Below are 16,919 nucleotides of genomic sequence, written 5' to 3' on the forward strand. Positions count from 1 at the left end.
TTTCAGTCCTCCTCATTCAACACAGTACAAATTGTTACTGAATCACTAGGAAAAAGGGCTAGGTTCAATTTACCCAACTGTAAGTGCAACATGGACCCAAAGTAAATTGACTTCAAAGCAAATTACTACTTGAAAAACATGTACTTAACAAGTTGTTTCCTTACAAATACTCTGTAGTTTTGCAAAAACTTATCTGATGTGAAAAGAACTTATTATTTCTGCCAAGCATTTTTAAAAAACCAGGGAAAAATAAAATTTTGTACTCAAGTAGCTCTAGTTTACAGTATGTACGTTTGTGGAAAAAGGTACCGCCACCTCCAACACAGGAGTTCTAGACAACATAGGGACATCATGTACCAACATTGGGAGATCAAGTTCACATGGTAAGAACTAGAGTAACATTAACATGGTATATTAAAATAACCGAAATAATTTTGATTAGGATGCAAGAATTAACAAATACTCATAGAAATTTCTTGTTATGAAACTAATATCACACCATGAAACCAAAATGGTGGTCTAAATGACAGCAACATCATGCCATCAAGATAAGTCACAGGAAGTAAAGGAATTCTGAAACAAGAACCTTTCATTCACATTAACAATTTCACAATTTCAGAATGAGATTTTCACTCTGCAGCAGAGTGTGTGCTGGTGTGAAACTTCCTGGCAGATTAAAACTGTGTGCCGGACCGAGACTCGAACTCGGGACCTTTGCCTTTCGCGGGCAAGTGCTCTACCGACTGAGCTACCCAAGCACGATTCACGCCCCAACCTCACAGCTTTGGAAGGTAGGAGATGAGGTACTGGCAGAAGTAAAGCTGTGAGGACGCGGCATGAGTCGTGCTTGGGTAGCTCAGTTGGTAGAGCACTTGCCCGCAAAAGGTAAAGGTCCCGAGTTCGAGTCTCGGTCCGGCACACAGTTTTAATCTGCCAGGAAGTTTCAATTTCACAATTGACTCTGAATGAGACAAGATGGAAAAAAGATACATAGACAATTGGAAAATATCACATCACAGTATATACCAAAGGTGAATTAACAATTAGTACAGTTAAGACATCCCTCTTGATACTTTTTTTTTGGAAAGTGAAATCAATTAATTGAAAGGTAGGAGAAGACTGTAATGTTACAGAATCTACAAGTCACACAAGTTACGCTTCAGAAGCTTCCATATGTTTTTCTGACTGTCAAAATTTGCCCCACTTTCAGTTTGAAATACAAGTACTGCCACTATTACATTCCCTTATATACTTACTTGTGTACTTGTCTTTTTATTGGACAGCATGTTTTCAATATTTTTGCCCATTTCTTCAATATCTGAACTATCTTCATCAGAGCTTTCACCTTCATCTGTCGAAAGGACTTCATTTGATGATAATACTCTATTCTGCAACTCAAATATTCGCTGACACTCTTCCTTGTACCTGTGAAAATACATATACCAGGAACTTAATGTAGAGTCAATTAAGAGAAAAATAAATAAAACCAAAGTGTTAAGACATTTTTTCCACAATTCTCTTTCTCTTCTGGGTAAAATAGTCCCTCTTTCTGATCTGTGGACAGTGACTATTCAGGTGGATATTGTAATTAGGAAAAACAAAAGTGGCATTCTATGGCTCGAGCATGGAATATGAGATCACTTAATCGGATGGGTAAGCTAGAGAATTAAGAAGTTGGTAGGTTGAAGCTAGATACAGTGGGAATTAGTGAGGTGCAATGGCAAGAATAGCAGGAATTCTGGTCAGATGAGTACAGGATTTTATACATAAACTCAAATAGGTGTATTGCATAAGTAGGCCTAACAATGAGTGAGAAAAACATAGAGAACATAGAATGGCCAAGATGGACATGAAGTGAAGACCCATCACAGTGGTAGAACTGTATATGCCACCTAACTCCACAGATGATGAAGAGATTGTGAGACATATGATGAGGTACAAGAAGTCTTCAGATAGTTAAAGGAGTTGAAAATTTGTGATTGGAGACTGGAATTTGACAGTAGGAAAAGGAAGAGAAGGAAAAATAGCTAGAGAACATTGACATCTACATCTACAACTACGTGATTACTCTGCTATTCACAATAAAATGCCTGGCAGAGGGTTCAATGAACCACCTTCAAGCTGTCTCTCTACCATTCCACTCTCCAATAGCACACGGGAAAAATGAGCACTTAAATTTTTTTGTGCGAGCCCTGATTTGACTTATTTTATCGTGATGATCATTTTTCCCTATGTAGATGGGTGCCAACAGAACGTTTTCGCAATCAGAGGAGAAAACTGATGATTGAAATTTCATGAAAAGATCTCACAGCAACGAAAAACGCCTTTGTTTTAATGATTGCCACTCCAATTCACGTATCATGTCTGTGGCACTATCTCCAATATATACTAAACTAGGTGCCCTTTTTTGTACTTTTTTGATGTCAACAGTCAGTCTCACCTGATGCGGATCCCACACCGCACAGCAATACTCCAGAATAGGGCGGACAAATGTGGTGTAAGCAGTTGCTTTGTAGAGCTGTTGCACCTATTAAGTGTTCTGCCAATGAATCACAGTCTTTGGTTTGCTCTGCCTACAACATTATCTATGTGATCGTTTCAATTTAGATTATTTGTAATTGTAATTCCGAAGTATTTAGTTGAATTTACAGCCTTCAGATTTGTGTGACTTATCACATAATCAAAATTTAGAGGATTTCTTTTAGCACTCATGTGAATAACTTCACACTTTTCTTTATTCTGGGTCAATTGCCACTTTTCGAACCATACAGATATCTAAATCATTCTGCAATTTGTTTTGGTCATCTGATGACTTTACAAGATGGTAAATGAGAGCATCATCTGCAAACAATCTAAGAAGGCTACTGAGATTGTCTCCTATGTCGTTAATATAGATCAGAAACAATAGAGGGCTTATAACATTACCTTGGGGAACACTGGATATTACTCCTGTTTTACTCAATGACTTTCTGTCTATTACTATGAACTGTGACCTTTTTGACAGGAAATCACAAATCCAGTCACACAACTGAGGCGATATTCCATAGGCATGCAGTTTGGTTAGAAGATGCTTGTGACGAACGGCGTCGAAAGCCTTCTGGAAATCTAAAAATATGGAATGAATTTGACATCCCCTGTCAATAGCACTCATTACTTCACGAGTAAAAAGAGCTAGTTGTGTTTCGCAAGAACGATATTTTCTGAAATCGTGCTGACTGTGTCAATAAATCGTTTTCTTCAGATACTTCATAACTGATGGAAGGACAAAAATAAAATGGAAATGAAGTATGCAAAAGAAAATAAAGCCTACTAAAACTAGCAGAAAATACAAAGCGTTGAAGTAGGAATGGCTAGAGGAGAAGTGCAAGGCTGTAGTAGAAGGCGGCATGGTTAAGGGAAAGATAGATGATGCCTTCAGAAAAATTAGAGATATCTGTGGAGAGCAGAGAAAATCCTGGATGAAATCAAAAAGTCAAATGGTAAGCCATTACTAAGTACAGAAGGGAAGGCTGAAATGTGGAACAAATATATAGAGAGCCTTTGAAACAGAAACAAATTTGAAGACAAATTCACGGAAAGAGAAAAGAAAGTAGATGAAAATGAGATGAGAGATTTGATATTGCAAGAAGAATTTGAAAGAGGACTGAAAGACTGAAGTGGAAACAAGGCTCCTGGAGTAGGCAACATTCCTTCAGAATTACTGAGTTTGTTGGAAGGACACGCCATTACAAAACTATTCCATCTGGTATGCAAGATATGCATGACAAGTGAAATAAATTCAGAGTCCAAAAAGAATGTAATAACTCCAAGGAATTAAAGGTGTGGAGGTAACTGAACTATTAGTCTAATAAGACATGGTGGCAAAATATTAACACAAATTGTACTCAGAAGAATGGAACGACTGGTACATGGTGATCTCTTGAAGTATCAGTTTGTGTTCCTGCATTTGTCCGGGACCATACTAACCCAATAACTTATCTTAGAAGATTGAGTAAAGAAATAAAAACCTCTGTTTATCACGACACAAAACAATGGAAACTCCAGGTTCGAATATCAACAATATTAGAAAAAGGATAAATTGCTACTCACTGCAAACATGACACATTGAGTTACAGGCAGGCACAATGAAAAACTGTGCATTCCAGTCAAAATTGCCAAAAGATTTTTGACTCTACAGTTGGATGTTATAAACAGGTACAACAAAAAGACTGTTACAGAGGCGTCTACAGATAAGAAAACACACACACACACACACACACACACACACACACACACACACACACACACACACACACTAACAAAAGCAAGAGATGATGGTCCTGTGTGTGCGTGTGCGTGTGTGTGTGTGTGTGTGTGTGTGTGTGTGTGTGTGTGTTTTCTTGTCTTATCTGTAGACGCCTCTGTAACAGTCTTTTTGTTGTGTCTGTTTATAACATCCACGTGTAGAGTCAGAGAAATCTTTTGGCAATTTTGACTGGAATGCACTCTTTGAAATCCTGAAGATAGCAGGCATAAAATACAGGGAGTGAAAGGTTATCTAAAACTTGTACAGAAACCAGTTTGCAGTTGTAAAAGTCTGAGGACCTGAATACGTGGCTGTACTTGATAAGGGAATGAGACAAAGTAGTACTATCTTGCCACAGTACGATGACCGTTCGCATGGTGGCTGCCAGGAATGACAGGTGGCTCATCCTGTCCAAGTATTGGACTGCCGAGAGGAGAGGAGCAGTGAGGAGAAGGCAGAGCTGACTCCTTCCCACAGTTCTGGTACCATTATCTGTCGTTTTATGGTTATACGAAAGCTGAGGTGACAGGTGCAGTTATATTGGCAGAACTCTTGAGACAAATGTACATTTTCCAGCTACTGCCAATTTTTCCCACTACTGGCAGCACCAGTAGAAAAGAGTTGTCTTATTGTGGACAAATAGTAGACTATTCCCATGTTAAGCGATATGGACATTGTTGTAACTGCGACCGGAACAGTCGCGGGGTTAAAGTGACGGAAAGCTTGGCAGGTTCCGCGGAGCAGCCCACGAACAACAACACAACGGGAGAGGACGGACACGACCAACCAAGGACAGAACGAACAACAACTAGATTGAAACAACGGAGTCACAAGGAAACCTAACAACCACATCCACTCGTACACAGAAAAAGAAAGTTAGTAAGCTGTCTAACACGAGGCAATGTGTCCAGAGACGTACGCAAGATTAGACACGCTGGCTGAGCGAGATGCGTGCGCTTAAATACTCTATCGGGGGTGCCGTTATTGGCCGCTGGAACCATGTGTTCCACTGTGGCGCCCTCACACTAAATGCAGGCCAGGAGGCGCGCGCCGGCACAGCTTACGGCACGATGGTTCAAAGACCTCTAAGGGTCTTTGACGTCCATGACGTCTGGCAAGGATTCAAATTCCGCGGCTCGCGGTACCAGATCCCTCCCCCCTGAAACTTGTGCGTAGGGGTGGAAACACCCCGGACGGTGCCGAGGTGGGCGTAAGTGGTAAGAGGAGCCGGGCTCATGAACCGCTATTGGCTGGGAGGAATGGACGTCCGAGGTATCCATGACAGCCAATCCAGAATCCCGGGTGGGGGAGCGAGCCGCCAATCCACCTGGGGGTGGAGAGGGCCGGCAGCAGGCCCGCAGGGAGACGGCAACCGTGGGCAGGGACAGTAACTCGAGGACCACGTCTGCACCCAAAGGAGGTAGGGGAAGTGGTGGCGGCACAAGCCCGCGGCGGCACGCGGGCAGAGTTGATTATGATGGCAGCACTCCAAACCTTTCGACGCCTGTGCTGATGTCACACGCCGCCCACGGGCCGCGAAGACCGTGGCGGGTGTCCAACCCGCATTGCACCCGAACTCGTGGGCCCACAAGGCCGTGCTGGGAGCATACTGCTGCAAGGGCTGGGAGTGGGGGCAGGAGGAGTGTGGCATCAGAAAATGGAGCAGGGTCCGTGACTGACGCCCATGAAGGAGCTCTGCTGGACTGTGTCCGTCAATTGGCGTAGTTCGATAGGTGCTCAAAAACAGGGTGACAGCTGACGTGGTTGGAGATGTGTGGACCGCCTTAGTCAACTGGTGTTTAAAAGTGCGGACAAGCCTCTCCCCCGCGCCATTGGACGAAGGGTGGAAAGGGGGGCTACGGATATGTTTGATACCATTGGCCTGACAGAAGTCGTGGAAGGAGGATGCCGGGAATTGGGGACCATTATCAGAGATCAATGTGTGTGGCAGGCCCTCAATGGCGAGAACCTGGGCCAGGACTGTGAGTGTAGCCTCTGTGGTGGTGGATGCCATGCGGACAACATATGGGTATTTTGAGTGGGCATCAACGATGAGTAACCACATGGACCCTAAAAACGGGCCAGTAAAATTGATATGGATGCGGTCCCAGGGATGGCGAGGCACAGGCCAGGGTGCAAACGACTGAGGGGGGGGGGGGGGGGGGCCTTGCCTGGTGACGTGCACAGACAGCACCCAAAGCCGCAAGTCCGGAGGGATGACCACCCAATGGGCATCTGACTCCGTGGCCAACAGAAGTACATCCTCGATCAAGGAGAGCCAGTGGGACAGGTGGTGCCAGGGGCTGAAATTGGACTGCATCCGACAAGTAACATAGGAGGGCCACCTGTGGACCACGTAGTGGAGAGCCCGCCGCAAGACAGGGTCACAGCAGGTAACTGCAGCAATGTGAGCAGCCATGGGAGGCAGTCCGTCTAGTGCATCCCGGCGGGCGGAATCAATGTGAAAGCAGAGGACCTCCTGTTGGTCAAAGGCAGGATCAGGGCCGGCTGGGAGACGTGACAAAGTGTCCGCGTTAGCATGGTGGGCTTATACCGGATGGTGTAAGGGTAATTACGTAAAAACAATGCCCAGCACTGGAGACGTTGAGCCGTCCGCTCTGGAAGGTGAGAGTTGGGTCCAAAAAGTGTAACCAAGGGTTTATGGTCCATTAGGAGGGTGAACTTCGCCCCAAAGAGATAGGTGTGAAATTTTTGGACGGTGAACATGATCGCCAGGGCCTCCTTTTCAATCTGGGAGTAGTTCCGTTGTGCTGGGGTCAACATCTTAGAGGCATAAGTGATGGGCTGTTCGGAGCCCTCGGCATCCTGGTAGGCAAGGACATGCCATATGCCGACGCATCAGCTGCCACAACCAAGGGGCGGTCCAGAGAGAAGGGAGTAAGGCAAGGGGCGGACTTCAGCATCATCTTTAAATGGAGAAAAGCCTGGTCACAGGCAGGAGTCCAAACAAAAGGTACCCCTTTGTGACACAAGTGACCGAGGGGTTGAGCAACGGAGGCAACCTGGGGCAAGAACTTTAAGTAATAAGTAACCTTGCCCAAAAACACCTGTAGTTCAGGTAAGTCCTTTGGACGAAGAAGGGCCTCAATGGCCGCGACATTACAACCCAAAGGGCGAATGCCATCTTTGCTAACCCAGTGGCCTATTCCACTTCCGGTTGAAAAAAACAACACTTGTCCAGCCGACAGCGTAAACCAGCAGATTGTAGAGCATGGAATAAGGTTCTGAGGCTTTGCAAATGTTCCTGGTGGGAACACCCGGTGACCAAGATGTCATCCAGATAATTCACACAGGTGGGAATACGCTGTGCAAGCTGCTCCAGGAATCGCTGGAAAATGGCCGGCGCTGAAGAGAAACCAAAGGGAAGGCAATTGCACTTATACAATCCAAAAGGCATGTTGATAACCATGATGTTCTGAAATTCGGCATCAAAGGGCAACTGGTGGTATGCTTCAGCCAGTTCGATCTCTGAAAAATACTCTCTCCCGGAAAGCTTGGCGAGAAGGTCTTCCTGTCAGAGAATGGGGTAAGAGTCAACGAGGGACTGAGCATTGACTGTAACGCCGAAGTCCCCACACAGCCGAAGGGACCCATTAGGTTCCCGTATGACCACCAATGACATCGCCCAGGCGCTGTAAGTTACAGGCTCCAGAATGCCAGCGGCCTGCAGCCGATCAAGTTCCTGCTTGACCGCCGGCCGTAAGGCCACCGAAAGGGGCCAGGCCCAGAAAAAGCAAGGCGGTGCATCCGGCCGTAAGGTGAGGTGCGCCTGAAAACCGGAAGCACATCCGAGATCCGTTGCAAAGAACGACGCAAAAGCGGAGCATAGATTGTCCAAGTCTTAAAAAGGAACAGCTGTGGACACAACCTTAACTTCATTGGAAATGGAAAAGCCAAACAGTTGAAACGCATCCAGGCCAAAAATATTCGAAGCCAATGGATGGTCGACGACAAAGAGGGTAAGGAGCCGGAAACATGCTTGTACGTCTCCTGGATGACAAACTGCTCACAAAGGGGAATGGAACCGTCTCCGTAGGCGACCTAACGGTGGGAGGGAGGTGACAACTGAGGAGAGCCCAGCTGGGTATATGTCGCCATATTAATCAGGGAGATGATGGCCCCAGTGTTGACCTGAAAACGGTCATCCTCAGTGAAAAGGCAGAGTGTGAGAAAAAGCTTCCACACTAATAGGGCATCCTGTGGGACGACCGATTGCAGAGCATGGACTGTAACTTGAGGCCCAGGAGGGGCAGGACTGGAGCGAGTAGAGTGACTACAACAAGCCGATCGGATGTGGTCCTCCTTGTTACAGAGGGTAGGGACAATCAGCCTGCGAATGTGCAGTAAAGCACTGTGGGCATGATGAAAGTGGGCAGAGGGACCGGCAACTGGACGTGCCGATGCCACAGAGACATCCGACAATGAGGAGTCCCGACGGCGCTGGCCATGGTCGGCCGGGCCATGTCGACGCCGCAAGGGCGGAACCCACCGTGACGCTGCGATCGCCACCACCTGTGGTAGCGCCATAAGATGCTCGTTAGCTGCCTGAGCAATTTCAAAGGGGTGGGCAATGCGGAGAATCTCTTCCAAGGAGGGGTTGTCGAGTTTCAACACCACAGTACGGACCTCAGGATCGGGAGCCAGCTGAACCACCACATCCCGGATCAGGGAGTCTGCACGCAAAGCCTTACACTGCTGATTGGTGCACGTTAAATCGCATTGATGGCTGAGACTCTGTAAGTCCGTGACCCAGGAACGATCCGATTGACCAGGCTGTTTATGGTACTGGTGAACTCCAGCTGAGAGGCGAGCACATGGTAGCATTGGGAATAATAGTTTGTCAGCAAAAGGCATATCTCCTGGAAAGAGAGAGCCACAGGATCGGACAAGGGTGCCAACTTGCGGAGAAGAAATAACTTGTCTGGGGAGGCCCAAGACAAAAACAATGACCGCTGCAAGGAGTCGTCCGTGACTTGAAAGTGGTGAAATGTTGTTTCAGCTGATGTAAGTAGGTTTCCCAGTCCTCTTTAGTGTCATGAAAGGGTTGAAACGACGGCGGATGCAGGAAAGCATCAGACACCCGAGGACTCGGAAGCTGTTGTGGTAATGCGTCCCAGGCATCGACTTTGTCCGTTAGCAATCGCGGCGACTGCTGTAAGATGTCTAACTGGAGCTGCTGCTGCTGCATGAGCTGCTGCTGTTGCTCCAGCAGACAGACCAACTTCGCCTCCATACCAACAATGATCACTGTTTACCTCGTCGCCAAAATGTTGTAACTGCAACCAGAATGATCGCGGGGTTGCAGTGACGGAAAGTGCGGCGGGACCTGCGCAGCGGCCTGCGAATAACAACACAATAGGAGAGGACGGACACGACCAACCAAGAACAGAACGAACTACAACAAGATCGAAACAACGGAGTCACAAGCAAACCTAACAACCATGTCCACTCGTACACAGAACAAGAAAGTAATTAAGCTGTCTAACGCGAGGCAATGTGTCCAGAGACGTACGCAAGATTAGACTCGCTGGCTGAGCGAGAGGCACGCGCTTAAAATTCTCTATCAGGGGTGCCGCTATTGGTCACTGCAACAATGTGTTCCACTGTGTCGCCCTCACACTAAATGCAGGCCAGGAGACGTGCACCGCCACAGCTTACAGCGTGATGGTGCAGAGACCTCTAGGGGTCTTTGACGTCCATGACATCTGGCGGGAATTCAAATTCTGCAGCGCGGGGTATCAGAGACATATGCCACATAGTAAAGCGAAACATAGAAAAGGAATTGATTGTTCAGGGAAAATTAATAAAAACTTTTGAGGTTTGCCGATGAAATTATAACTTTGTTGGAGACGGTAAAGCACATGGAAATAGAATGGAGCTGAAAGATTAAACAGAATGGATAGTGCCTTGAAAAAGAGTTTATAAGATGAACATCAACAATGCCAAAATACAGGTAACGGAATGTAGTGAAATTAAATCAGGCAATTCTGAGGAATTAGATTAAGAAATACAGTGAAAGAAATGATGAGTTTTGCTATTTGGACAGCAGAATAAATGATTATAGTCAACATAGGGATGACGAAAAATGCAGACTGAAAACAGCTAGAGATGTCTGTCTGAAAGCAAAAAAAATAGTTTAGCACTTAATATAAAACTATGTGCCAGGAAAATTAATCTAAAAGTATTTGTCTGGAGCGAATCCTTGTACAGAAATGAAACACAGATAATGAACAAAACAGACAACAGGAGAACAAAAGGTTTTGAAATGTAGCCTTACAGAAGACTGCTGATGTTTAGATAGTTCGATTAGATAATTAATGAAGAGGTACTGAATCAAACTGAAAGAAAACTAACTTTGACTAAAAGAAGACATCGTTAATAGGACACATCATGAGGCATCAAGGAATAGTGCGTTAGGAAATGGAGAGCAGCGTGGGAGGAGGGGTGAGAGGGGAGGGAGAGGACAGAAATTGTAGAGGGAGACCAAGGCCTGAATACAATAAGCATGTTCATATGGATGTACAATACTGCAGTTATGCAGAAGTGAAGAGGTTTTTAGAGGATAGTCTAGTATGGAGACCTGCGTCAAACCAGTCTTCTGACTGAAGATGACAATGACGACGCCGAAGACAACAACAGCAACAACAACAGTAATTTCCTATTAACCTGCGACACCAATTCACTAAAAGTGTAACTAACAAGGGAAACTCCCCATCACACCCCCCTCAGATTTACTGATAAAATTGCCCACTGGATAGCCCATCAAAAACTGAACACAGATCAAGCATGAAAACAGGAAGGAATGGTACAGAACTGTGAAAAAAGAAGCAAAATAGAAACAGTGAATAGTCCACGCTCAAGATGTGCAACATCAAATGAGTTGCAAGCACCAAAGTGTCATGGTTGTGTGGTCATGGTGTTGGACTGCAAAGAGATCTGTGTTCAAATCTCCCTCATGCCCCACACACACAAGCGCACACACACAAAATTATGAACTTTCCATCCAGTCATTGACATGTTTGTTTTCCTTCTGTAGTTTTGCCAATTGTCATACTATATCCTGGCTATAATATATGAGTCATGTGGTAAGAATGTATTACTGGTGAGAGAAAATGTGACAAATGGTGCGAGCAGGTGAGGTACACATAGACCTCTCACATATATGGAAACAACAAATAAATGAATGTGAACTATGTTACAACAAAGGAATTCAAGAAGCAAACCTGTCCCTTCCTTACACTTCGCTACTGGAAACAGATGTTACAACAAATTTGAATCCAGCAAACAGAAATGTCAGAAATGTCAGGTGAGGTACACATAGACCTCTCACATATATGGAAACAACAAATAAATGAATGTGAACTATGTTACAACAAAGGAATTCAAGAAGCAAACCTGTCCCTTCCTTACACTTCGCTACTGGAAACAGATGTTACAACAAATTTGAATCCAGCAAACAGAAATGTCAATGACCAGATGGACAGTTCATAATTTTGTGGAGGAAAAAAAAGAGGGGAGAGGTGGGGGGACCATCGGGGAGATCTAAACATGGATTGCTCCTTTGCCACAGTTCAGTATACGTTCTTTCTGTTCCCATCAGTTTCTGATGGGCTATCCACAGGGCAATCTTACCACAGAATCTGAGGAGGGTGCAATGGGAAGCTTCTGTTGTAAGTAGTTTGTGTGGAAATAAAGGGCTAAGAGGTACACACTATAAAAATAGATATGGAGAAGTTCATTAAATAGAAAAATGGGGGAGAATATGGGGAGGATGAAAACAAGCATGAGAAAGAGAAACAGCCATCAGATTCTCTGTTGATGCCAATTGTTTACATGCACAGCCATAATTTTGAGACATTTGTTTCCACTAAAATATATATAGCAATGTAAGTTTTATTTGATTAATGGAAGGAGTGAAGTTAACCACTCACTATATATTGACTGCACACTTTTAATTGGCCCCTGAGTGAAGGATGCTGGGAGTGTAAGCTTGTGATCACAATGTAGCACACACTGGCTGCTGAGATAAGCACTGCCTCTTTTTCCCAGAACAGAGAGCTTACAGCTCTTAAACAAAATGAACACTAATCCATTAATGCACTGCAGAAGTGACACAAAAGTTGATTGAAGAGTAGCTAGGTGGACCAAGTATAGCCTCTTTGCTTATTTATGTAAATGATATTAAAATCACTATGCAAAACAATGCACATGGACCAACACTATATTCACAATGACTAGTCACTCTTATGGTGCACAATACTAAAGGGTGGCAACAATTGTGAACATTCCAGGGCTGCACAAAGTCAATCCATCAATCCCAGAGGGGTCAAGGAAAAGTGTGTGATCACTAGTTAAGGCCTTGTGCTGTCAACAGACATATAAAGAAGATAACAAATGTTGTAGAGCTTTCGGTCAATATCCTCCTTCAGAGCTAAAAGACATTTATATTTCTAGTATTAAATCTTACTTGACATACAGGGTGCTCAAAAAAAGTATCAGAAATTCCTACAGGGAATTATATTGGTCAAAACTAAAATTATATATCCAGAAACCTATACCTGTTGAGATATAGAGCAATCTGTCCTCTCATTCCCATCTGTCTGTTATGTAGGAGTAGACGCTATAGACAGTGTTGCAAGTGGTTACCTCACATCATAAACGTCCCTCAGCCCCTTTTCACAGCGAATCACAAACTCAAACATCTGGCTCCATTTGGATTGTGTCACATGCACTGGTCAAATGTTCCTATAATGTCTGCACATAGCTAACAGGTTGGGCATACACCAATGCTTTTAAATGTCTCTGTAGCCATAAATCAAAACTGACTTAAGTCTGGAAAATGCGAGTCTACGCTATAGGACCTCCTCGACCAATCCATCACTCATCGATCATTGCATTGAAGTACAGTCCCATGATTAATAGAAAATGGGGGTTGTGTCTTGTCCTGCATAAACCACAGTCATCATCTTTCTGCAAGTTCAACATCACCCAATGGCACCGGTAATTTATCACGCAGAAATCAGTGATACAAACAGCACCTGTTAATCTATTTGATAAAGCGTATGGTTCTAAGAGATTGCCACTGATGATTGCTGCCCGTAAATTGATACCAAAGCGATCCTGATGCCTCATCTCCATGGTTGCTCAAGGATTTGCATCTGCCCACATGTGCATATTATGGTAGTTTACTATGGCATCTCTTGTGAATCCAGCCTCATCTGTAAATAAAATGCAGGCTGTCAATATTAAAAATTACTTGTCACAAGTAAAATATCCGCCCCATACCTCAGAAGGTATTGGTGTCCGAACATAAAAGTACAGGAATTTTTCTTTTTTTGACCAATACTACCTCCTGTAGGAATATCTGACACCCATATTTTAAAAAACCTGTGTATGTACTGCTGAATGAAATATTTTGCTAAGTTAAGGTACTATGTCACAAAATCTTACACAGAACTGATTTTTAAGGTAAAAGTTGTTGCATGGCACATACTGGTTTGCACAAATCTAATGAGCACTGAAGATCGGATCTGAATGTTCAAGCAAACTTCAAAAAGCGTTAAGACACTGATAAGAAACTTGAAATTATTACTGAATACAAAATCAGAGCGGAAGGATTTAACATATCAATTTTGCATGCAGGCCTGAAAATAAATTACTATTACACTGAATTTTTTTATAGCCAGCAAATAAATAAATAAAAAAACCACACAGATGAACAATTATATCAGAAAGCCACGCTGTGAATTATTGGATTTAGGACAGTTGAAGATGACAGCTGGATGAACATTAAGCACATGGAGGTAAGGAATGGTTCTGAAACAGAATGTTTACGGGGGATTTAGGGCAGCTGAAGATAACAGCTGGATGAAAAGAATGCACGAGGAGGTGAGGCGTGACCCCAAACAGAATGGTTACAATCAGAGCAGTTTTCCATTTCTGACTTATAACAGTGAGACACTGATTTTATCTGAGGTTATCATTGAAATACTGAGGGTGACAACATCTAGAGAAGCATGGTGGGTACTACTGGGAGAGTGAGGAAAACAAATAAATGGGTCTGGAAACAAACTTGAAATGAAGACATAATTATGACTAGAATTAAAATGAATAGCCAGGTAAAAACATTATCACTAGACTATGGAAGTGATCTGTTGAATTCTAACAGATAAGAAAAGACCAAAAAAACTATTTAACAGATTTTTTAAATTGTATATCTCAGTTTCAGGCCATCAATAGTCTCGGATATTTTACTCAGCCATCATATGATTTGAATGGGTTACATAGTAACTGGCTGCTTATGTAACATATTCATAGCATCCGATATTAATTTTGTAATGAGTCAAAACCAGTAATGACATCAATTGTGTGACCTGACACTGAAACATAAAATTAAAAAAATACAAAATGATCACTGTGTTTACGTAAGGCAGTATGCCTGGGCTGTGTTACATAATGATAAGTTGGAGGCATTCTGGAACAATATGCATACAACTGAAAAATATAATGTCTCGAAAAGTCTGAAAGATGTTTTTGTCTTGCAGTATATATCAAATGTCCAACCATAATGTCAATGACGATGATAATGATGATTACATATGAAATAATTAAAAATTTCTCATAGGATGGTTCTACATCCCTCTGGATATTTGCAAGGTTTGTACACTTATTATTCACCTCTCTTGATGTTCAGCAATAGAGAATCTATTTCCACGAGAAAACTTTGTCATTCCTTCTTCTCCTGCCTTTGCTTTTTCAGTTGAAAGTGTTCGGACAACATCAATAACTTCCCATCGAGACAGCTTCTTTATCTGCATAAAGAAAGAAGCAAAGCATGTTAATCTACCATTCAATGCTTCCTAGAAAAAAATTATTTATTGTTTATTAATATACACTCCTGGAAATGGAAAAAAGAACACATTGACACCGGTGTGTCAGACCCAGCATACTTGCTCCGGACACTGCGAGAGGGCTGTACAAGCAATGATCACACGCACGGCACAGCGGACACACCAGGAACCGCGGTGTTGGCCGTCGAATGGCGCTAGCTGCGCAGCATTTGTGCACCGCCGCCGTCAGTGTCAGCCAGTTTGCCGTGGCATACGGAGCTCCATCGCAGTCTTTAACACTGGTAGCATGCCGCGACAGCGTGGACGTGAACCGTATGTGCAGTTGACGGACTTTGAGCGAGGGCGTATAGTGGGCATGCGGGAGGCCGGGTGGACGTACCGCCGAATTGCTCAACACGTGGGGCGTGAGGTCTCCACAGTACATCGATGTTGTCGCCAGTGGTCGGCGGAAGATGCACGTGCCCGTCGACCTGGGACCGGACCGCAGCGACGCATGGATGCACGCCAAGACCGTAGGATCCTACGCAGTGCCGTAGGGGACCGCACTGCCACTTCCCAGCAAATTAGGGACACTGTTGCTCCTGGGGTATCGGCGAGGACCATTCGCAACCGTCTCCATGAAGCTGGGCTACGGTCCCGCACACCGTTAGGCCGTCTTCCGCTCACGCCCCAACATCGTGCAGCCCGCCTCCAGTGGTGTCGCGACAGGCTTGAATGGAGGGACGAATGGAGACGTGTTGTCTTCAGCGATGAGAGTCGCTTCTGCCTTGGTGCCAATGATGGTCGTATGCGTGTTTGGCGCCGTGCAGGTGAGCGCCACAATCAGGACTGCATACGACCGAGGCACACAGGGCCAACACCCGGCATCATGGTGTGGGGAGCGATCTCCTACACTGGCCATACACCACTGGTGATCGTCGAGGGGACACTGAATAGTGCACGGTACATCCAAACCGTCATCGAACCCATCGTTCTACCATTCCTAGACCGGCAAGGGAACTTGCTGTTCCAACAGGACAATGCACGTCCGCATGTATCCCGTGCCACCCAACGTGCTCTAGAAGGTGTAAGTCAACTACCCTGGCCAGCAAGATCTCCGGATCTGTCCCCCATTGAGCATGTTTGGGACTGGATGAAGCGTCGTCTCACGCGGTCTGCACGTCCAGCACGAACGCTGGTCCAACTGAGGCGCCAGGTGGAAATGGCATGGCAAGCCGTTCCACAGGACTACATCCAGCATCTCTACGATCGTCTCCATGGGAGAATAGCAGCCTGCATTGCTGCGAAAGGTGGATATACACTGTACTAGTGCAGACATTGTGCATGCTCTGTTGCCTGTGTCTATGTGCCTGTGGTTCTGTCAGTGTGATCATGTGATGTATCTGACCCCAGGAATGTGTCAATAAAGTTTCCCCTTCCTGGGACAATGAATTCACGGTGTTCTTATTTCAATTTCCAGGAGTGTATATTCAGTTCACAGTTATAAAAAAAAATAATTCTAAAGAGCACATGGATTCTATACAGTGAGCTGTATGCCACTCTACTAACAGCCATCACTCTTATGACATAGAGATCTTTTAGTGAATGTTGTAGCTATTAGAATCAAACAATGGAAAGTCTAGCATGGAATTTAACAATTTCATGAAAAAGATAGCTGCTACTCACCATATAGCAGAGATGCTCAGTCGCAGAGAGGCACAAAAAAAAGACTTTCATAAAATGAGCTTTCTGCCTACAAGACCTTTGTCAGAAAAGGACAAACA

At 44.5% G+C, this 16,919-nt stretch overlaps 1 protein-coding gene across 1 annotated transcript in view; it reads right to left on the reverse strand.

The window, feature by feature from the left end:
* Positions 1-16,919, reverse strand: part of LOC126259441 (transcription initiation factor TFIID subunit 1) — a 230,279-nt gene that overhangs the window by 54,744 nt on the left and 158,616 nt on the right. Inside the window, exons 16-17 of the mRNA XM_049956255.1 lie at positions 14,984-15,117; positions 1,257-1,425 (exon numbers count right to left, since the gene is read on the reverse strand). Coding sequence (XP_049812212.1) covers positions 1,257-1,425; positions 14,984-15,117 — 303 coding nt within the window. The remainder of the gene's footprint in view (positions 1-1,256; positions 1,426-14,983; positions 15,118-16,919) is intronic.

Source organism: Schistocerca nitens, chromosome 5, assembly GCF_023898315.1.
Source record: "Schistocerca nitens isolate TAMUIC-IGC-003100 chromosome 5, iqSchNite1.1, whole genome shotgun sequence".
Lineage (NCBI taxonomy): Eukaryota > Metazoa > Arthropoda > Insecta > Orthoptera > Acrididae > Schistocerca > Schistocerca nitens.